General features: G+C 45.4%; 1 protein-coding gene across 2 annotated transcripts in view; it reads left to right on the forward strand.

Annotated features, from left to right (window-relative positions):
* The window catches only part of ANKRD6 (ankyrin repeat domain 6), a 222,702-nt gene that overhangs the window by 109,779 nt on the left and 89,176 nt on the right, over positions 1–23,747 (forward strand). For both annotated transcript variants that reach the window (XM_082669179.1, XM_082669181.1), the window contains exon 2: positions 10,339–10,602. In XM_082669179.1, coding sequence (XP_082525305.1) covers positions 10,483–10,602 — 120 coding nt within the window. In that variant the 5' untranslated portion in view covers positions 10,339–10,482. The remainder of the gene's footprint in view (positions 1–10,338; positions 10,603–23,747) is intronic.

Below are 23,747 nucleotides of genomic sequence, written 5' to 3' on the forward strand. Positions count from 1 at the left end.
ACTTTAAATATGTCATGCCACTCCCTTCAGGCTTGTAGAGTTTCTGCTGAGAAATCAGCTGTTAACCTTATGGGAGTTCCCTTGTACATTATTTGTCATTTTTCCCTTGCTGCTTTCAATAATTTTTCTTTGTCTGTAATCTCTGCCATTTTCATTACTATGTGTCTCAGTGTGTTTCTCCTTGGGTTTATCCTGTATGGGACTCTCTGCACTTCCTGGACTTGGGTGGCTATTTCCTTTCCCACGTTAGGGAAGTTTTTGACTATAATCTCTTCAAATATTTTCCTGGTCCCTCTCTCTCTCTTCTTCTTCTGGGACCCCTATAATGTGAACGTTGTTGTGTTTAATGTTGTCCCAGAGGTCTCTTAGTGTGTCTTCATTTCTTTTCATTCTTTTTCTTTATTCTGTTCTGCAGCCGTGAATTCCACCATTCTGTCTTCCAGGTCACTTATACGTTCTTCTGCCTCAGTTATTCTCCTATTGATTCCTTCTAGTGTATTTTTCATTTCAGTTATTGTAGTGTTCATCTCTTCGTTTGTCCTTTAATTCTTCTAGGTCTTTGTAAAACATATCTTGCATCTTCTCAATCTTTGACTCCATTCTTTTTCCGAGGTCCTGGATCATCTTCACTATCTTTATTCTGAATTCTTTTTCTCGAAGGTTGTCTATCTCGACTTCATTTAGTTGTTTTTCTGGGGTTTTCTCTTGTTCCTTCATCTGGTACATAGCCCTCTGCCTTTTCATCTTGTCTATCTTTCTGTGAATGTGGTTTTTGTTCCACAGGCTGCAGGATTGTAGTTCTTCTTGCTTCTGTCTGCCCTCTGGTGGATGAGCCTATCTAAGAGGCTTGTGAAGGTTTCCTGATGGGAGGGACTGGTGGTGGGTAGAGCTGGTGGTTGCTCTGGTGGGCAGAGCTCAGTAAAACTTTAATCCGCTTGTCTGCTGATGGGTGGGGTTGGGTTCTCTCCCTGTTGGTTGTTTGGTCTGAGGCAACCGAACACTGGAGCCTATCCGGGCTCTTTGGTGGGGCTAATGGCGGACTCTGGGAGGGCTCACACCAAGGAGTACTTCCCAGAACTTCTGCTGCCAGTGTCCTTGTCCTCACGGTGAGACACAGCCATGCCCCGCCTCTGCAGGAGACTCTCCAAAACTAGCAGGTAGGTCTGGTTCAGTCTCGTATGGGGTCACTCTCCTTCCCCCTGGGTCCTGATGTGCACACTGCTTTGTGTGTGCTCTCCAAGAGTGGAGTCTCTGTTTCCCCCAGTCCTGTCAAAGTCCTGCAATCAAGTCCTGCTAGCCTTCAAAGTCTGATTTTCTAAGAATTCCTCCTCCCGTTGCCAGACCTCCTTGTTGGGAAGCCTGACATGGGGCTCAGAACCTTTACTCCAGTGGGTGGACTTCTGTGGTATAAGTGTTCTCCTGTTTGTGAGTCACCCACCCAGCAGTTATGGGATTTGATATTATTGTGATTGCACCCCTCCTACCATCTCATTGCAGCTTCTCCTTTGTCTTTGGATGTGTGGTATCATTTTTAGTGAGTTCCAGTGTCTTCCTGTCGATGATTGTTCAGCAGTTAGTTGTGATTACGGTGCTCTCGCAAGAGGGAGTGAGAGCAGGTCCTTCTACTCCACCATCTTGAACCAATCTCCAACATGTCTTTTAATAGGTAAACCCTGATACATCCATACAATGGAATGTTATTCACCACTAAAAAAAAAAATGAGCTATCAAGCCATGAAAAGACATGGAGGCATCTTAAATTCATTTTACTAAGTGAAAAAAGCCAGTGTCAAAAAGCAGCATATTGTATGACTCCAACTGTATAACATTCTGGAAAAGGCAAAACTGTAGAGACAGTAAAACGATCAGTGGTTGTCGAGGGTTGGGGGGGAGGGAGGGATGAATGGGTGGAGCATTAGGCCAGTGAAGCTATTGCGTATGATACTATAGTGATAGATACATGCCATTATACATTTGTGCAGAGCCAAGGAACTGTACAACACAGAGTGAACCGTATGCAAACCATGGGCTCTAGTTAATGATAATGTATCTATATTGACTCATCAGTTATAGCAAATGTATCACACTAAAGCAAGATGTTAATAATAGGGGACACTATGTTTGTTGTGAGGGCGGGAGTATGGGTGAAGTGGTATAAGGAACCTCTTTATACTTTCTGCTCAGTTTTTCTGTAAACCTAAAACTGCTCTAAAAAATAAAGTCTAGGGCATCCCTGGTGGCACAGTGGTTAAGAATCCGCCTGCCAATGCAGGGGGCACAGGTTCAAGCCTGGGTCCAGGAAGATCCCACATGCCACGGAGAAACTAAGCCCGTGCGCCGCAACTACCGAGCCTGCGCTCTAGAGCCCGCAAGCCACAACTACTGGAGCCCGCACATGTAGAGCCCGTGCTCCGCAAGGAGAGAAGCCACCGCAATGAGAAGCCTGCACACTGCCACGAAGAGTAGCCCCTGCCTGCTGCAACTAGAGAAAGCCAGTGCACAGCAACGAAGACCCAACGCAGCCAAAAATAAATTTTTAAAAATTTTAAAGTAAATAAATTTATTAAAATAATAAAGTCTATTAATTAAAATAAAAAGAAAGAAGAATAGAAGAAAGGAAGGAATAAAAGAAGAAGTAAAGGAAGGAAGGAAGAGAAAGCTGTGTACATACAGTCTTGAAAGTGAAGCATGAACCCATAATTATGACTAATCCAATTCTGTATGTTTGAGTTCCAAGTAGTACACAAATCTGACTAGTCTCTCTTCTTACCAACATTTAGGATTCCCCATCACAAATGCAAGATACAGTCCCATGTCTTTGGCATGATGTGAAAATTTTGCCACAGACTGACTTTGCAAGATCATCTCTGGTCTTTGCCCACGTATTGTAAGCTCCAGCTGCAAAAGTCTCTTTGTTCCCCTTTCCTACCCTTCCAGACCACTCTGCCTTTGCTCTTGCTGTTTCCTCTGCCTGTGTCCTCCCCCACTTCTCTATCTAACAAAATCCTCCAGTCCTCCAAGACCCAGCTCAAATGTGACCTTCTCTGTAAGAACATTCCTGACCTGCTTTCCACCCCAGCACACCAAGCAAGAAAGCTGTCTCACCCAATTTCCATAGTTCTTTGTGCCCATCTGTTCAATCAATGCTTAATACACCACAGAATTAACAACCGCAGCATCAGCAACGGTTTAGTAGGAAAATTCGGGGCAGAAAGAAGCCAGATCAAAGTAGATTGAAGGAGTGGGTAGGAGGTGAGCTATGGATACATGGCAGGTGGGCTACTCTCTGGGGATTGCTTTTCTTGTCATTTGGTGTTGCTTGTTTAGGTTTATCTTTAGCATTTGTGGTTTTACCCAACAGAAGTTAAGGATGGTGAGAGGAAAATTCCAGGGGTGACTGTGGTGCTGTCCAGTGCTTGGGTGCTGACGGACCTGTGTCACTTGAGATCAGTAATTCTGATCCCAGGAGCTGGGATCATCCTCAATTTTGGGGAGGAAGTAAAAGGGAAGAATGAAAACATCCCCCATTTGTTATCTCTTGAAGGTTCTGCAGCCATAGCCTGTTTGAACTTTGGGGAAAGAGAAAAGGCTAGCTGACTCGGTTCGTATCCCCTCTATTTCTTATGGGATCTACAGACTCCTGAAGACCAATTAATGATTAGAAAAAGCAATTGATTATTAGATTTTCTAGCATCCACTGAACAGACATTAAATGCTAAGTATGTTCCGGGAACTGTGCCAGGCGCTGGAGATACAAGATAAACAAAATAGGGTTCCTGCCCTCAAGGAGTTGCGTCTAACCAGGAAGACCAACCTTGAGCTCATGCCAGCAAATTACACTGTGAGGGAAGCTCGGGCCTTAGTCACCAGGGCTGCCATAGCAAGATACCGTGGACTGGGTGGTTTCAATGACAGGCATTTATTTTCTCACAGTTCTGAAGGCTGGAAGCCCCAGATCAAGGTCCAGCAGAGTTTGGTTTCCGATAATGATTCTCTTCTTGGCTTGCAGATGGCCACTTTCTCGCTATGTCCTCACATGGCCTTTCCTGTGAGCGTGGCTCGGAGGTGAGGGTGCAGGTGTGAAAAGAGGGGGCTGGGGAAGAGAGTGAGCGGGGGGGGCTCTTTGGTGTCTCTCCTTATAAGGACATTAACCCTATCAGATCAGGGCCCCACCCTTAGAACCTCGTTTTACCTTAATTACCTCCTAAAGGCCCTGTTTCCAAGTACAGTCACGCTAAGGGTTAGGGCTTCAATACATGAATTTGGGGGCACACAATTCAGCCTCATCTTGTCTAGGGAGAGATGGGGCAGCGGAGGGCTCAGCAATGGATGACTGTCGGTCTGGATTTTGGGTCATTTGCTATGTGATGTGAGTGCCTGGCCCCCAACTTGGAGGCTCTGGTGATCTAGCAGTGCCAGGCAACTAAACAGTAATTATTGACCCACGTAAAAAGGGAAGGTGTCTACATCGCAAGCCTCCTGTCAGTCATATCTGTATTCAGTGATGTGTCCTTAAACCTCCGATATATTATTTTTACATTTGTTAGCAGCTCTTCTTGATGGTAGGGTATGTCGTAGGTCTACTGAATAGTATCCAGATGTCACTCGGCTTTCACTGCAACAGCCTCTCCATGCCTCCTGCAGAGGTGATTGTTTCAAAGATCCTCTAAGTGTCAGACTCAGAAGAGAATAGTTACCGTACTTGACGTCCTCAAGAAATAAGCATACATGTTCCTTTGCCATGGTGGGCTTGCCAAGAGGTGCCTCTCCGCCCCTGTCTTTCGCAGATAGCACTTGTGAACACCAGACTCTGCGAGCAGCCAGTGTTGTTCTATCCTCATGGATAACATTGTGTTGAGGGGCCCCATCTGGGGAGTCCGTTTTCTCAGAAGAAGGAAATGTCAGAAGCTCTGAGAAAATTAAGCACTCCTTGCTTTATACTTCTGTCGCATTTGGTGTGCAGTTCTCATCTGGCATCTGGCCTTTTGGGCCCCGATCAAGGCTGATCAGGGCCAGATGATGAGTTTTTTCAAGGTAGGGAGCGGGTCACGTTCATCTATATTCTAACCTCACTGGTCCTCCAGTGGTGGTTGCAGTATCCCGGCAGTGATCACTTCTGGATAAACTAGTATGAGGGTTGTGCATTAAAAATAGGATTATCATTCTACTGGCATTTTGTCTCCCCAGGGGAGTTCATTCTCTCTGCAGCACACCAGCCCCGGTCCCTGGCTATTCTCCTGCCCTTGGTGTAAGGCGAACACTGGCCAAAGCAGAATCCCAGCCCCTTGCCCATAGGAGCTGCTACCCTTAGGGTAATGGAAGCAAGGCTTCGGGCCGGGATGGTGCTTGGAGGGTTCATGTTGACAGTGTTCTTCTCCCCTCTCCAGGACCAACAGTTCTTGCTTTAGAAATGAGGGGGAAAATAGTAATATTGGTTCAAGTCAAAACCAAAACCCTCTTCCTTTCTATGATTACTCATAGAAATAGTTGGGAAGTTGGTTTTCTGTTGCTTCAACAAGTGGTCTGGAGGACACACCTGCAATGTGGAGGGCCATTGACAGCACTTGAAAAAGCTCCCTGTTTCCTCCCTTTCCCCTTTCCTGCAGAGACTCTGTTCAGAGGAGGATTTTTGCGACAAACTATGGGTTCACAAACACGGGGAATGGCTCCTCAACCAGGCCCTAGTCTCCTTGCTGCTGCAGTGACTGTGCTGGAACTCTCTGCCCAAGGGGGGCAGGGAGTGTCTGGGTCTCCGCTGTTTCCACAAAATGGGCATTTCCATAACTGTTGTCACAAAGGCAGTTCATTACGGATTTTGACCCTTCCTGCATCCTCCGTCCCTTACAACACGTGCATTCATCTCCCCGTATTACTGCTGAAAGAATACAAACTTCGTTTCTCTGTCGTCCGAGCATCATTCAGAAGCACCCCGCCCATCTGTGAATCATTCCCCGACTCTGATCAGAGCAGTGTTACAGGTCCTCTGCTGGCAGGAGGCAGCAGCCCAACAAAGTCTGAAGACCCAGGACTTCTGTGCCAGGCAGACTAGGAAGCCACCAAACATTGCGAGCTGAATGGATGTCTTACTAAGCTTTTAGATGTGATCTGGCCAGTACTGGCAGAGGAAGCTCAAGGGGAGAAGGCAGCAAGCACTGTAACGTAAATCACCGCAGACCCTTGGGCGTTACAGCCCTAGGAAGCTAATGATCTCTCCAGGAAAGAACTGACCGTGGTTTTCCAGCAACAGAACACGATGTAGAACGGGGAGGACAGACCCCCGGATGTGAGTACAATCTCTCAACACAGGGTTTGGACCAGTAGGAGCAAAGCGAGTTATCGTAACTGATGGTGCTTCCTAACCACTGGTTCCCGGGTGCCTGTGGACCGTCTCTGGGTGGGCTGTGCGTAATGCCTGGCTGGGACTTTTGTTTGCAGGTTTCTTCTAGAGTATTTTGCCTGTTAGAAGACTGAATGCAGTGGCTTTGGGATACCGGTACCGGGAGACTTTTTTGTAAATCTTCAAGGAAACCTCATAGACCTTTCACTATAAAAAGAAAACCTATCGCATCACAGACCAAGCAGCTGTTTGGCCCTCTGGCATTTGTGATGAGAGACAAAAACACTGGCGAACTGGAGAGCAGTGAAAATGGGGCAGTGGACTGGGAGGAAGGAGGGGAATCTTTCTTAGGAAGCTAAATCCCTTTCTGGATTCAGGATGCTCATTGCGTATTTATGATCATGCGTTTATTTCATTTCTGCTTAAAGAACTCGCAGCTTGTTTGCGTTTTAAGGTTTTTCTTCTGTGAAAAATGCTGTGCAAGTGACAAAGAGGGATGTGATTGGTAGACTTGGGGCAGAAATTCCTCACCTCCTGCAATGGGAAGTGTCTTGAATGACAGGTGATCTATTTGGAAGCGGAAGCTCAGATTGAATGAGGGAACGGAGCTGCTTGCAGCCTGGGTACCCAACAGGTTGGCAGTGAAGTTTAACTCCTTGATTTCAGACTGGTCCTCTCCCCTCCCCACTCACTACTGGGGGTCCAACAGCCTCTTTATTCTTCTCCCCAGCCCACTTCCTTCCGCCTGGTTTGATTTGTCAGTTCAGAGGTATCAGATGAGAAGCCAAGTATCCCCTCACTGCAAAAGGATGGGGATCATTGTTCTAGGTGGGAGGTAAGGATACAAAGATTTAGGGCAGTGATCATGAGAGAGGTGGAGAGGAACGTGAGCTGGGCCCTGCACTCCAACCCGAGGTGGAAGTCAGAAAGGAGGCAGAGGGACTTCCCTGGCGGTCCAGTGGTTAAGACTCCGTGCTTCCATTGCAGGCGGCATGGGTTTGATCTCAGTTTGGGTCTGATCCTGGGTTGGGGAACTAAGATCCCATATGCTGCACGGCAGGGCCAAAAAAAAAAAAAGAAAGAAAGAAAGGAGGCAGAAAAGAAGACTCAGCCACTTTGATCCCTCCCTCCGCCCCCCTCTGCCGTGTGTAAAAGAAAATGAAGGCGAATACTGGAGGTCCTACTAGTGAGGCTACGGCGTTTAAACTGAGCATGAACTTGAGATACCCAAGCACACAGCGATGGTGCTAGCAGCAGACTAGGAACTGGAAACCTGGGATTCTGTTCCTGATTTTGCAGGCAGTTTTCTGGGCATCTCTGGCGGTGGTGAGGTATCCAGAACCTCCTGCAGGCCGCTCTCTGCCTCCGGCGGGCTGTGCACTGGCTGTGGTGGAGGGTGTGGGATGGCTTGGGGGTGGGGAGCATTTTATTCTTAAGTAGCTGCCATTGAAATTTTAAAAAAAGAAAAACCAAAACGCTGACATTTCTGCTTGGCCAACATTTTCTCACAAATGTAGTGTTTCTGTCTCTTTAAAAAAAAAAACAAAAGGAATAGTAAAATGCGCTGGGCTTGTAAAGGGCTGCTTACCAAGGGTAATCATGGGCTGTCTCAGTAGCTGGCAACCATGGCAATCAGTGCACCTTGGCTTTTGTCTCAGTGTCCCCGAGGCTGAATTTATGGCATGGGACGGAAGGGAGGGAGGGGAGCAACTGTCAGTGTAGACAGGCCGGTTAACCCATGCTTCCATTGCTGGGGAGGCCGGACAGCTTGCTGATGGGCTGCCCTGGGGTTGCAGCAAGAAGATCTCTATTCCCCAGGAGTTAAGCTGTGGAGTGAAATCGTGAAATTTTAGCCATGATGATAATGTTTGTATGAACCGGGCCATTGTACTTGAGACACTCAAATGCCCGTTGCAGGAAAGGTTTGGGAAATAAATAACAAATGAGTGAGTGCAGAAGACTGTGGCTGAGGGAGGGAGAGCATTTAGGAAGCCGGGGCTCATTGTCTGCGTTCTCCTGCCATTCGGGCCTGGAGTGCTTTCGCAGGATTGGGGCAGACAGATCAGAAGCTCAGGGTAATTGGTTTGGACGTGCCGCAGGTTACCTGAATAAAGACAGACGGTGTATCCTGTGTTTACGAAAACAAACCACTCCCCAACAGTAGAACATTCTGGGAAACATAAAGCCCAAGCTACAGTCTTTCAGTGCGACCCTGGGAATTTCCAAAGGCTTTTCCAGCTCCATTTCGCTCTGTTTTGAGTCTCAACTTTATTCTTTCATTGGCGCATTCATTCAGCAAAGATTTGGGGTGCATCCCAGTGATCTCTGACCGTGGCTGCGGGAGGGGTCCCCTGCTTGTACCTTCTCCAGGTTTGTTGCGCTTCTGATGAGTCTGGTGATCAGAGCAGGGTGGGTTTGTGAGGGTTCCTCGTGTCTCTTTCCTTGTTATCTCTTTTTTTTTTTTTTTGGCCGCGGTGCGTGGCTTGTGGGATCTTAGTTCCCCGACCAGGGATTGAACCTGTACCCTCGACAGTGCAAGCGCGGAGTCCTAACCACTGGACCGCCAGGGAAGTCCCTTTCCTTGCTCTTTTTTATCCACAATTTGGGCAACAGATGGACGACAGTGAGAAAATTTGATCATTTGCAAGCTGAGCAGGGAGAAGAATGACCTTTCAGAAGTTATACTACTCACATTTGGCCAATACTTTCACGTAATAAAATACCATCTTTAGTCCCTACCACAGTCCTGTTGTTCCGTCTGTTTTATACATGAACGTTTAACCCCAGCTGCCTGGAGCTGCTGGTGACACGAGCCACCTGGATGTCACGGTGATGCAGAGTCAGAGCAGGTACCGACCAGCCCTTTCTCAGTCACATCACAGCCAGTGAAAGGAGCATGGGGTTTGCCTGGAAACCGCTGTAAAGGACATCTGTATCTTCTGGTCCTTCATAACTAAAATGGGTGGTAGGTCCTGGGATTCCTTGTGGTACAGCATTTTCTCTCCATTTGCAATATTGGTATTTTTAGCAAGTACATTTTAAAACAAAAAGAGGCCTACATTGCCTTGCCCTCCTAATAGGAATAGGTCAGATTCTTAAGCTTTCCTTCTTTGGCCCCCAAAACCCTTCACCTTTGGCATAATCCCAGTGGCTTTGGTTTGCTCTAATGGTGGTCCAGCGCTACTGGGAAGAGTCAGTCTTTAAAATTCTATCCATTTGGCCATTTGGTGGAGAGAGGGCTTGAGTTTACTGCTAGTTACTGCCCCCAGACCACGGCTCCGAGACGGGGCTTAGCATCCTGTCGCCGGTTTGAATTGCCCACTTACTTCCCTCTTGTTAAGCCCCTCCCTAGAGTAACTGTTTGTAGCATCAGTTTTGTTCCCAAGATGGGTTGTTCCAGCAGTTATTGGCTAGGAGATGGTCCGGGCCTGCTCCCAGCTCTCCACCTGTTGCAGATTTCTGGAACCTGCACCATTTACAATGGGAAAAGGATGAAGGAAGAGAAAGGCTGGAAATGCTGGGAGAAAGCCCCATGGGTGTGGCCCCCTCCTCAGGGTCTCTGTGGGGTGTGGTCCACAGGCACCTAACCGGCCAGGGGAATAGGCATGTTAGCCGTGGCGGGCCCACAAAATGCGGTCCAGAGGGCCCTGTGTGTTCCCACACAGTGTAGTTTCCTGCCAAGGGTGGGCCTGGAAACCAGGCTACATTCAGGGGATTGTGTCAGGCCGCTGCTACCTGGGTGGGAGACGCAGAGCAGACCTCGCCGTGGTCTGGAGTCTGCGGGGGTGGGGATGGGAGCGGGGTGTTTCCGTATACTCTCCACCTTCCACGTGCAAGTTCAGGGTTTGCTCTGCAGAGGGTGCTTACCGCCTGTCCTGTCTCCCCCAGCTCCCCTCCCCTGCACTGAGCGATCAGCAGATACCCTAAAACCAGGGAGGAGCGGTGTGGCCTGTCCTGGGTGCTGAGTGGTGCTGATGGTAGCTTTGTTCTGTAACCCCTAGGTCCCAAAGATGGCATAGTGATGAAGGCCCCTTCCAATGACCGGAACGTCTTTACCCGAGGGTACCTGCCTGGGCCCGTGGCATCGCGTTGAGCCAAAGGAACTTGTCTACCACATCCCGGAAAACGTCTTTCTCTCCTAATTCATGAGCCAGCAGGATGCGGTCGCCGCGCTTTCAGAACGCCTGCTCATAGCTGCATACAAAGGCCAGGCGGAGAATGTGGTTCAGCTCATCAACAAGGGTGCCAAGGTAGCGGTTACCAAGGTAACAAGAGAATAAACACTTTAGCCATTCCCTGGGGAAAAGCCTGCCTCTTAAGCATTGTCCATAAAACTGTTGTGTTTCGTTCAGTTTTCAAAGAACTGGTTGGTTTTGTTTTTTGTTTCCAGTGCTGGAGGTTTGGGGAGAAAGAAGAAGGATTAGAAATGCTTTCGTTGCTATGATTCAAATGGAGTCACTCGTAATTAGCATTTGACCCTCTTTAAAATCGCAGTGTGGATTTTTCTCACCTACTTCTTTAGCCAGATGGACAAGAGATCTCTCTGGAGAAATTGGGGCACAAGAACTTACTGGGTAGAGTGTGTGAGAATCACGTTAGGCTCCCTTGGGAGGCCTGTGGACGACGGGGCAGCCCAGACGCCATGCAGAACCTCACTGCTCCCATCTGGACAGTGATGGGCTTGGACCAGATGCCTCCCAATGACCTCTTTAGGCTGATTTCACGTGGGTCAGTGAGAATGTGTGGCAGGCTTTGGAGAGCATTGCTGACCCCTCACCAACAGATGACACCATGGTAGACGAGAGAATGCACAGGCCCAAGGGCAGTTTTATAGCAAAACTGAGGTAAGGCAGGCTCTACCCAGTTAGGTGACAAGTGCAAATACATAGACGAAGTAATGCTGACGGCAAACGGTATTACTCTAAGCACTTCATAGGCCTCTAGAAGAGGTTCTTTTTTCATCCTCACTTTAGAGATGAGGAAACTGAGGCACAGAAAGATTGAAGTAATTTACTCAAGGGGCCCCCAGCTGCTGAGTGGCAAAACTGCAACTTGGACCCAGTTATGACTCCAGAGCCCCCCACTCCAGGCCACCCCAGAGAGAGCCATGGAGAGAGGCGAAGTTTCATTTTCAAATAGTAACGTCTGTTGACCTCTGACCTCCTACGGCAAAGATTGGCCAGCTCACATTTTTGGTTAGTCACGTGCAGTCTGTGTATTTCCTGCTTCTGATGTGTGCTTTTTCCAGCACCACCAAGCAGTTAACTCAGTTCTGGCAGTATCTGTCTGGAGATAGCATCAGCTCTCACAGGCTAAGGGCTCAGTCCCATAAGACTGCTTCAGACACCAGTCACAAGTCCAGGTTGTCACCTGTGCTTCTGACTGACTGGCTATAAATCAGAGGTTCCCACAACTCACTCCTTGGGTTGAATTAATTGGCTAAAGCAGCTCACAGAACTCAGGAAAACATTTTACTTACCAGATTACCAGTTTATTATAAAAGGATATAACTTAGGAACAGGCAGATGGAAGAGATGCAGAGGGCAAGGTATGGGGAAAGGAGGCTGAGCTTCCATGCCTCTGAGCGCACCACCCTCCCAGCACCTCTGTGTGTTCACCAACCCGGAAGTTCCCTGAACTCTGTCCTCTGGGTTTTTACGGAGGGTTCATTACATAGACATTATTTACTAAATCATTGGCCATTGGTGATTGATTCAACCTCCAGCCTCTCTCGCCTCCCTGGAGGTCAGGGAAGTGTGACTGAAAGTTCCAACCTGTAATCACTGTTGGTTCCCTTGGCAACCAGCCCTCCATCCTTAGGGCTTTCCATAAGTTATCTTATTAATATAACCTCAGGTATGGTTGAAAGGAGGTTATTAGGAATAACACACTCCTTTCACCTTTATGGCTCTGGAGCTATTTCAGGAACTGATAGCAGAAGACCAACTATTATAACAAAAGATGCTCCCGTTGCTCTTATCACTCAGGAAATTCCAAGGAGCTGTGAGGAGCTGTGAGCCAGGAACTGAGATTAAGAGCAAATCTGTATTTCTTTTTTCTTTTAATTAATTTATTTTTTATTTATTTTATTTTTGGCCACGTTGGGTCTTCATTGCAGCCCGTGGGCTTTCTCTAGTTGCGGCGAGCAGGGGCTACTCTTCATTGTGGTGCACGGGCTTCTCATTGCAGTGCCTTCTCCTGTCGCAGAGCACGGACTCTAGGCGCACGGGCTTCAGGAGTTGTGGCACGTGGGCTCTAGAGCACAGGCTCAGTAGTTGTGGCTCACAGGCTTAGTTGCTCCACGGCATGCGGGATCTTCCTGGACCAGGGCTCGAACCTGTGTCTCCTGTATTGGCAGGTGGATTCTTAACCACTGCGCTACCAGGGAAGCACTGTATTTCTTATTGTAAGTCAGAGTATCACAATGCTGGTCTCTAGAGAGACTGAAAGTCTTTGGGTACTCAAAGTTCACTCATTAGCCTAACAGCACTCTGACCTAGGTGGTGACTAGGTTGTATGGAATCCAGGGTGAAGGGAACCTTGACTCAGGCCTCAGCATGATCTAACCACAGCTCTTCAGGACCCAGGCAGTCACACATGGGAGAAAGTACAGGAACTCTGTAGTTAGGGCACATGTGTATACATTTTCACTTTGCTGTGTTTGCTAATTGTGCAAGTTGCTTAACTTCTTTGAGCCTCAGTTGCCTTATCTGTAAAATGGGGATAATAATACCAACCTTTCATAATTGTTATAATAATAACTTATTAAAGCACTTAGCTCATAGTCTGCAAGTTCTCTTTTTTAAACAGTATCATTTGCTTTTTAAAAAACAGCTTTATTGAGGTATAACTTACATGCCAAAAAGCTTACCCATTTTAAGTGTGAAATTTGATAATTTTTTTAAAAGTATTTATTTATTTGGCTCCGCCAGGTCTTAGTTGCGGCGTGCGGGATCTAGTTCCTCGACCAGGGATCGAACCCAGGCCCCCTTCATTGGGAGCGTGGAGTCTTAACCACTGAAACACCAGGGAAGTCCCTGAAATATGATAATTTTTAATGTATTTACAGAGTTGTGCAACCAACACCATGTTCTAGTTTTAGTACATTTCTAATTTTAGAATCCCAGTAAGAAACTCCATACTTCTTAGCTCTCATTCCCCATTCCCATCCCCAGCTCCTGACAACCATTGATCTACTTTCTGTTTCTACAAATTTCCCTTTTATGGACATTTTATATAAATAGAATCATACATTATGTGGTCTTTTGTGTCTGGGTATTTTCATTTAGCCTACTGTTTTCAAGGTTCATCTGTGTTGTAGCATGCATTTTCTTTTATTGCAGAATATTATTCCACTATATACATATATCACATTTTGTTTATCCAGTCATCAACTGATGGACATTTTGGGTTGTTTCTGGTTTAGAACTATTACGAATAATGCTGCTGTGAACATATTTGTTCTCATTTCTCTTGGGTAGATACCTTGGAGTGGAATTGCTGGTTCACATGGTAAATCTATGTTTAATGTTTTAAGGAACTGCCAAGCTATATTACAGAGTATCTACCATTTTACATTCCCAACAGCAGTGTATGAAGCTTCCAGTCTCTGTGTCCTCACCAATGCTTGTTATTATTTTTTTTTACATCACTTGCTTTTTAATAATTATCAAAGTAAAGCATGCACATAGAAGCTTTAAAAGAATAAGTTCAAATACTGTTAAGAAGGCTTTTAACAAATACTCCAATCTGCTCCTCTGCAGAAAAAACTTTAAAATTTTTCAGATTTCTTTTCCCCCTGGCATTTATTTTAATATTTCTAATGAATATGCAAATACTACTAATTTGATTAATCAGTTCAATTTTTAATTTAAAAACAATTTAGGTATATTTTAATTTTTATGTTGCACATACCCATAAGTTAAAGCATCAGATATTTTTACTATGTTTGCCTTCCAGTTTTGATTCTCCGTAGGCAATTACTTTCAACTCTTTTGGTAGATTCTTTTTTTTGCGGTACGCGGGCCTCTCACTGTTGTGGCCTCTCCCGTTGCGGAGCACAGGCTCTGGACGCGCAGGCTCACGGGCCCAGCCGCTCCATGGCATGTGGGATCTTCCCAGACCGGGGCACGAACCGACGTCCCCTGCATTGGCAGGCGGACTCTCAACCACTGCGCCACCAGGGAAATCCAGTAGATTCTTTTAGTGCTTACATCCATAAAGATATCGTGATACTGCTAAATCTTGATTTTTTCCATTTTTGGCATTATCTGTTTAACGATGTGAAAAGCGATGATTTAAGATTTAGCTTTCTTTCCCTCTCCTGCCCTCTCACACATACTTTCATAACAATGACCTCAGCATTTCATTTTTACATATTTTAACCAGTTTATTCCAGTTATAGCTGAGCCCTGTGGTAGGTACTATCATAACATTAACTTTTTTGCAATAATTTGTTTACCCTGGTGTTTATAATTGTCTTATATTTATTTCTTTAGTTTTGTCTCTTACTGTCACTAATCGTCCCCATCTGTGTAATCTCTGGATGTGCAGAATGTTCGGTAGTCTCTCCACTGATTCTCCTGGAAGAGCTGTCCCCTGGAGCCCCTTCCCCTGCTTCAGTCTGCACTGGAGGCTCTCAGCCTCTGGCGGCTGTCTGAGGATCTGCCTTTACTCTTACCCTAGGGATTCCCCTTACCGCTTTTATATATGTTGACTTTGTATTTTCTGGGCCCCAGTGTCTTTCTCCTTCTTTGTTTTGTTGTGGTACACCCTCTAGTGCAGTGCTGTCTGAGAGAACTTTCTGTGATGGTGAAATGTTCAATATCTGTGCTGTCTAAACAGAGTAACAACACATGGCTGTTGAGGACAGTTGAACAGAAGAGTTTGAACTGCGCGGGTCCACTTACACGTACATTTTTTTCAATAGTGAATACTATAGTACCATGTGGTCGGTGGTTTGTTGAATCTGCGGATTTGCAGCCGCAGATACTGAGGAACCATGGGTATGGAGGACCTGGGAATATGAATATCAGTTATACTCGGATTTTTGACAGCGCGGAGGGTTGGCACCCTTAACCCTCATGTTGTTCAAGGGTTGGCTGTACTTGAAATGTGGCTAGGATGACTGAGGAACTGAATTTTAAATTTAATTAATTAAGTTTAAATGCCATGTGTGGCTGGACTACCACATTGTTTGGTTTTTTTTTAAGGCTCCACAAGTTGAAGTTACATTTAATTTGTTTAGTTATATTAAAACACATATATATTATGTGTTTATATTATTATATAAACACATATATATAAACACACATATATTATTATATATATGTATATATATTATGTGTATATATTATTATATAAACATAATACCAAGCTTAATTTTAGGTATTTAATATTCACTTGCATCATGTGGACTTTCAAATTTATTACATTTTTTAATTGGTTAATAATTTCGATTTACAAGCAGCTCATGCAGCTCAATATCAAAAAAACAAACAACCGAACCCCAAAATGAGCAGAAGACCTAAATAGACATTTCTCCAAAGAAGATATACAGACTGCCAACAAACACATGAAAGGATGCTCAACATCACTAATCATTAGAGAAATGCAAATCAGAACTACAATGAGGTATCACCTCACACCAGTCAGAATGGCCATCCTCAAAAAATCTACAAAGAATAAATGCTGGAGAGGGTGTGGAGAAAAGGGAACCCTCTTGCACTGTTGGTGGGAATGTAAATGGATACAGCCACTATGGAGAACAGTATGGAGTTTCCTTAAAAAACTAAAAACAGAACTACCATACGACCCAGCAATCCCACTACTGGGCATATACCCTGAGAAAACCATAATTCAAAAAGAGTCATGTACCACAATGTTCATTGCAGCACTATTTACAATAGCCAGGTCATGGAAGCAACCTAAGTGTCCATCAACAGATGAATGGATAAAGAAGATGTGGCACATATATACAATGGAATATTAGCCGTAAAAAGAAATGAAACAGTTATTTGTAGTGAGGTGGATGGACCTAGAGTCTGTCATACAGAGTGAAGTAAGTCAGAAAGAGAAAAACAAATACCGTATGTTAACACATATATGTGGAATCTAAAAAAAAAAAAAGTGGTTCTGAAGAACCTAGGGGCAGGACAGGAATAAAGACGCAGACGTAGAGAATGGACTTCAAGACACAGGGAGGGGGAAGGGTAAGATGGGACGAAGTGAGAGAATGGCATGGACATATATACACTACCAAATGTAATAATAGATAGCTTGTAGGAAGCAGCCACATAGCACAGGGAGATCAGCTCCATGCTTTGTGACCACCTAGAGGGGTGGGATAGGGAGGGTGGGAGGGAGATGCAAGAGGGAGGGGATATGGGGATATATGTATATGTATAGCTGATTCACTTTGTTATAAAGCAGAAACTAACACACCATTGTAAAACAGTTATACTCCAGTAAAGATGTTAAAACATTTTTTTTCATAGATACCTTGGATTTTTTTTTTTTTTTTTTAGCGGTACGCGGGCCTCTCACCGCTGTGGGCTCTCCCGTTGCGGAGCACAGGCTCCGGACGCGCAGGCTCAGCGGCCATGGCTCACGGGTCCAGCCGCTCCACGGCATGTGGGATCTTCCCGGACCAGGGCACGAACCCGTGTCCCCTGCATCGGCAGGCAGACTCTCAACCACTGCGCCACCAGGGAAGCCCCCCTTGGATTTTTTATATAGTATACTGTCAAACCAAACATAATAAAATGTCTTCTTTATGAAAAAATCTTATAAAACTTATTTAGTTATCTTCATCAATAATCTACCATATGTCATTTATTGGCTACCATATTGAATAGCACAGCTCGAATGCCTTCCTGAGAATGAGCGCACAGGAGAGACTAATCAATTTTAGACACAATCTATTGCCCCTTTCTCTCTCACATTTCTCCCTATGTAGTTGTATCACAATTTTGGAGCAGATCCACAATTAGTGTGATTATATAAATACTCTTCACTGGTGAGCCAATAATTGTACTATCATTACATTTCCATTGTTTGTATAACTTGCTGCTTTCCCTGAACTTGATCATTGCCTTGATTTTTAAATTTGTTTAGTTTTATTCAAACGTATAGTTAGATGTTTCCTCTACCTTTCAACTCTGTAAAACAGTTCTTAGGGGGAGTTCCCTGGTGGCCTAGTGGTTAGGAATCCAGGCTTTCACTGCCATGGTCCAGGTTCAATACCTGGTCAGGGAACTGAGATCCTGCAAGCCGTGTAGCGTCGCTGGGGAAAAACAAAACAAAACCAGTTTTTAGTGTAATTTCCATGGTTAAGCCTATCACATATTTACCAGTTTTATTCTTTTCCTGGAGATATCCCTTCTGGAGTCATCCATACTTCTGTTCCAGTTTGATCTGGGCTACTCTCTGGTTCTGATGCATGGAGTCATCCTGAGAATTCCTTTCACCTCTCCCCTGTGTTAGACCCCCTGTTTGCCAAAACCCATGTCACCCTCATTTTGGTGGTGCATATCCTCTGGCAGTTTCCTAAGAGAGGGCACATGGGAGACAAATGTTTTGAGAGTCTGCATATCTGAAAAGAGAATCTTTATTATACCCTCTCATTTAATTGACAATTTGGTATGAAACCTAGAACTTCGAAGGCAATTTTGTTTTATTGTTTTTGAGTGTTGCTGTTGGGAAGTCAGCTCATAGATTCTAACTTGCAGCTGCCTCCTGAAAGGGCTTTTGTATCCACTGTGCCCCCGAAGGCCTGCCCACTCAGAACCCAGCTCATGAGCCTCCACCACCAGGAAGTCCACCGAGAATGGTTCTGTGCAGGTGCCCTGCGTGGAACTCACTTCCTCTGCACTGGTGCAGCACTTGCTGTGCGTTGGCTCTGAGTCCCTCATAATTGCATACCACTCTGTGGGTGCTCAGAACTCCCCAGCAGACTATCACTCTGACCTGGGCCAGTTTCTCTTTTGTATTTCTCTGTGTTTGACACAGAAGGAAAGCTCTGGATTTGGAATCCAAAGACCTTGGTACAGGTGTCTGCTCTACTGCTTATTAACTGCTTGTTCATGTAGGCCAGAGTTTCTCAGCTTCTGCGCTATTGATGTTTTGGGCCAGATAATTCTTTGCTGTGGGAGGTTGTCCTATGCATTGTAGACTGCCTTGCAGCATCTCTGGCCTCTGTTCATTAGATGCATGGTACTCCCTTCTCCCTGGTTGTGACGATCAAAAATGTCTCCAGACTGTGCCAAATATCCCCTGGGAGGGGGGCAAAATTGCCCCTTGCTGAGAAGCACAGATGTAGGCATATTTCTTCACTTTACAGGTCTCATTTTCCTCCCCAAACTTAGAGGATTTCCATAGGGCCTAAATGTGATAACACATGTGGCTGCAGTTACAAAATCTAAGTGGGCACAAAATATTGGGTCTGTTTTTTTAACCCCTCCAGTGCCTAGCACAGTGCTCACTCATTAGGCCCCATGTGTGTCCAGTGAGGGGAGTAACGTTGTTTAGTGTAAGTTGCTTACACTCAGTGCTTACTAGGTGTCAGCTACTCTTGTAAGAGTCTACAATGATTAAGTCCTCTAAACCTCACCACAACTCTGTTCTCATTATACAGATGAGGAAACTGAGGCAAGGAGAGGTGAGGTAACCTTCCCAAAGTTTCAGAAAGTTTCAGGACTGGGATTTGAACCCTGGCCATCTGGCTCCAGAGTTTTTGCTCTTAAACACCATGTTTTCCCTGTGTGTTTATGACTTTGGGTTGGGAACATCCTGTGGGCTGCTTGTTACTAGAGCATCTTCCTTGGCATCTTACACATAGGAGATATAATCTGCAAATGTTTTACTGACTAGTAACTCATGTGCCCAGGTACTTTAATAAAGCACTTTCCCAATAGTGTATTGTACATGTGTGTAACATTTTATACTTTGCAAGTTATTTTCGTATATGTGCTGCTCATCCCCAGAGCTCCATGAGCGTTTTCTTTTGGACTTGTGAGGAAATGGAGGCCCCAAAAGGGAAGTGACATACAAGCTAGGGCATGCCACAGGTGGCACCAGAACCGGGATCTCCTGGCTGCCATGCTGATGTCATCTCTGTTACACCAGGCGCCTCAGATAAGGGCAGCCTCTTCTGTCCTCATGCAGATTTTACCTGGTAGCTAATAGTGTGTGGGTATGATACCTTATCTACCAAGCACGAGTGGAGTTGCCATGCACAGGACAAGTCATCAGAGGCAGTGGGCTTGGGAACTGGGAATTGGTGTAGAAACTACACTTAAACATTTTAAATTCTTTTTTTAAAAAATTTTATTGGAGTATAGTTGATTTACAATGTTGTGTTAGTTTCTGCTGTAGAGCAAGTGAATCAGTTATACATATACATATATACATATATATGTATATATACATATATATATATGTATACATATATACATATACATATATCCATTCTTTTCCCCTATAGGTCATTACAGAGTATTGAGTAGAGTTCCCTGTGCTATTCAGTAGGTCCTTATTAGTTATCTCTTTTATATATAGTAGTGTGTACATGTCAATCCCAATCTCCCAATTTATCCCTCCCCACACTTACCCTCTGGTAACCATAAGTTTGTTTTCTACATCTGTAATCTATTTCTGTTTTGTAGATGAGTTCATTTGTACTCTTTTTTTAGATTCCACATATAAGTGATATCATATATTTGTTTTTCTCTGTCTGACTTACTCCACTCAGTATGAGAATCTCTAGGTCCACCTGTGTTGCTGCTAGTGGCATTATTTCGTTCTTTTTTTTAGCAACTTTTTTTTTAGTAAATTTATTTATTTGTTTGTTTTTTGGCTGTGTTGGGTCTTCGTTGCTGCACACGGGCTTTCTCTAGTTGCGTCAAGCGGTGGCTTCTCTTATTGCAGAGCACGGGCTCTAGGTGCACGGGCTTCCGTAGTTGCAGCACACGAGCTCAGTAGTTAGTGGCTCGTGGGCTCTAGAGCACAGGCTCGGTAATTGTGGCGCACGGCTTAGTTGCTCCGCGGCATGTGGGATCTTCCCAGACCAGGGCTCGAACCCGTGTCCCCTACACTGGCAGGAGGATTCTTAACCACTGTGCCACCAGGGAAGTCCCACTCCAGTATCTTTTTAAAGAACTTTTAGGAAGCTGGTCCTTGGGATGTTTCACCACAGCTTTCGTTTTCTCTGAAAGTAACCAGACAGAGGTTATTTGATGCAGCTTTAGTTAAGAAAAATGCAGTTTCATTCATAAAATTAATGTTTATCAAACTTCTATTTGATACCTACCACCACCCCTGAGTAATGACATAGGATTTAGATGATTAAGAAGTACAGACCGCAGGGCCTCAAGGCATAGAAAGTGAGCCCCCCAGAGTTCACTGCTGAGTGGATGGGCAGAAAACTCAGCAAGAGGCAACATGGGGGGGTAAAACATGGAGGAAGGGAAGGAAGGGAGGAAGGCAAGGAAAAAAAAGAACTAAAGACCGTATGCAAACTTACGCAATGTCATGTGTATCTAATTTATGTAATTTATGTAAAATGTTACATTTGCATACATGTTCATGCACAAAGAAATTGGAAAAAAGTTACATTTATATTGACCAGTTATATCCATTGATAAATGAAAACGGCAAATAGGAAAGTAGCAAGTGATGGGTACAGTCTGATGCATTTTGGTTAAAGCGCAAGTCCACTTCTGTCTGCCAGCCTGCCTCTATTTGTGTGAGCACAGAGAACCCTGGGGAACACAATAGACTGCTGACGCCGTTTGCCTGGCAGTGAAGATGATTAGCTTTGCTTTTATAGATTTTTCCATTGTATTTTTCCGCTTATTAAAACAAGCATATATTACTTGAGTAATTTGTGAAACATGAAATCAAGTTCAGAAATGTGTGCTGAGTGTCTGTGCCAGCACTGGCCCAGTGCTGTATATTTACCATCTCACTGAAATTCTCGCCGCTCAAAAAGCCTGTGCTCCTGTCTGTGTGATACCAAAGGGGAAAGGGAGGCGCTGAGCAGGAAGCAGTTCGAGCAGTTGAGTAACTTCCCAGTTAAGTGGTCAGTAAGCCCGGGGGGAACCAGCCCTGTCTGGCTGCGAGGCCCACGCTAGGACGGCACCTGCGCAGTCCCTGTTCCTTCCAGCACCCCGCCAGCCACCCTTCCCCAGCTGCTTCTCCACATCAATGCACACAGAGAAAGAGGCCATCCTGTGGGAGGGGCTTAGGCCAAAGGCCTTCTCCGCCCCCCACCTCCAACACCACAGACACACCATTCCCAGAGTTTTCAAGCCACTTCAGGAATTCCCGACCAAGGAAGTGTAGTGCAGAGGGTATGACCTGGACCCAGGAGCCAGACTCGCCTGGGTTCAAACGCCAGCGTATTTACTAGCTCTGTGATCTTGGGGAAGTTACTTGTTCCCTTTGTCATTCATATCATCACCTCTGAGGTGAGGGTTAGGTAGTACTGGCTACCTCATGAGGTTGTTTCAGCACCAGCGGAATCAATTATGCGAGGTACTTAGAACAGCACTTGGCACATGGTAAGCGCTGGATGGGGCAGCCGTTACCAGGCAGTCCTGATGATGCAACAACCAGCATATCTTATGGTCTGAGAGTCGTGGTCCGAGTACCAGGCGGGGAGTCCTGAGGGGAGGACACAGGCCAGTCAGTGCCCTCATCTGAAAAATGAGGCTAATCCCCCACCTTGCGGGGTTGCTGTGAGGATTAAACGAGATGACAACTGTGTAGCGGTGTCCAGCACTGAATGAAGAGAGAATTCTGCTTCCAGCCGGCCTGCCTACCTGCAGCTAGGATTTGCCAAGCCTCCACAATCGGCAAGAGCCCATTCCTTAAAGTAAACCTCCTCTCATCCATGCTGCTGAATTGATGAACATACTGGGGAATGCTATTCAGCAGCAGAAAGGACTGAGCTACCAATAGAGGAAAGAACTTGAATGACTCTCAAAGCGTTATGCATTTGAAGCCAGACACAAAAGGCCACGCACAGTGTGATTCCCTTTGTAGGACTTTTTAGAAGAGCCAAAACTATAGGAACAGAAAATAGATAAGTGATTGCCAGGGACCAGGGATGGTAGAAAGGGATGACCGAGGTGGTGGGAGGTGGGGGTGGGGAGAAAGAAAAGCAGGTGGAAATTTGGGGGAGGAAATGAAAATCTCTGTTTTGCTTGCACTGGTGGTTTTCTCTGATTCTATACATTGATCCAAACGCATCAAACTGAATACTTAAAAATGGTGAATTTTACTGAATGTAAATCATACCTTGATTTTTTAAAAAGTAAGCTGTTCTAAATATAGTAATTGTTATATAAGGAAATAAACTTAAGGGGGTTTAATAACTTTGTTCTAGTCATTTGTTGGGGAGGGGGAAATTTCCCCTCACCCCCCGCCCGAAGTCCTTTTGGTTGGTCTAATAATTAAGTTGACACAGGACCCATCAACAGGAGAAAAGAATTTAATTCATACACACAGAGGTCTCACAGAAATGGGATCCCCGCCCACCCCGTCCCAAAGTGACCAAAGCAGTTTGTTTATATATCATTCTTAGACAAAGGAACAATTATTTGTGAAGAGTTAACAAAACAAAGGGGCTTGTACTTGGGAAAGCAGACTCATGAAAAAGTTTGCTTATACAGCTTTCTTCGCCTTGAATTCTCTAGCTTTGGTAGGAAGGATGCTTTCTATCCCCCTGTTTTATAGGGAGGATATCTTCACATGGGAGATTTATTTCCTGCTGTCAGAGAGAAAGAGGTGGGGTGGTCAGAGTGTTTTTTTAAAGTATTTTTCCTCACCGGCTATTTCTCAAGTAACTTTGTTTTTTTTTTTTTTGCGGTACGCGGGCCTCTCACTGCTGTGGCCTCTCCCGTTGCAGAGCACAGGCTCCGGATGCGCAGGCTCAGCGGCCATGGCTCACGGGCCCAGCCGCTCCGCGGCATGTGGGATCTTCCCGGACCGGGGCACGAACCCGCGTCCCCTGCATCGGCAGGCGGACTCTCAACCACTGCGCCACCAGGGAAGCCCTCAAGTAACTTTAATTCAAAATAATCACTGTGCTATTGAGGCCTATTTTGGGTGGCCTCACCTGGGCCCCGACACATTTGTAGGTTGTTTGTGGCTCCTGTGGAGCTTTCATATCAGGTATCCCATTACTAGTGAATGACTATGCTCCAATAAATACAAACTTTAAACTTTTAAAAAGAGAACCGCAAATGGTTTGACTGTAGTAACGTCACTTTCCCAAGCATGACTTTTGATCGTGTCTGCAGAAGTGAAGAGCATGCAGGGCTGGTGGATACTTTGAGCAGCCACTCCCAAGGGAAGGCTGGAGGTGGATAAATGCTGTACATTCACGGCCTCAAGAAATGCAGCCAGA

This window comes from Grampus griseus (assembly GCF_964374135.1).
Source record: "Grampus griseus genome assembly, chromosome: 13".
NCBI lineage: Eukaryota > Metazoa > Chordata > Mammalia > Artiodactyla > Delphinidae > Grampus > Grampus griseus.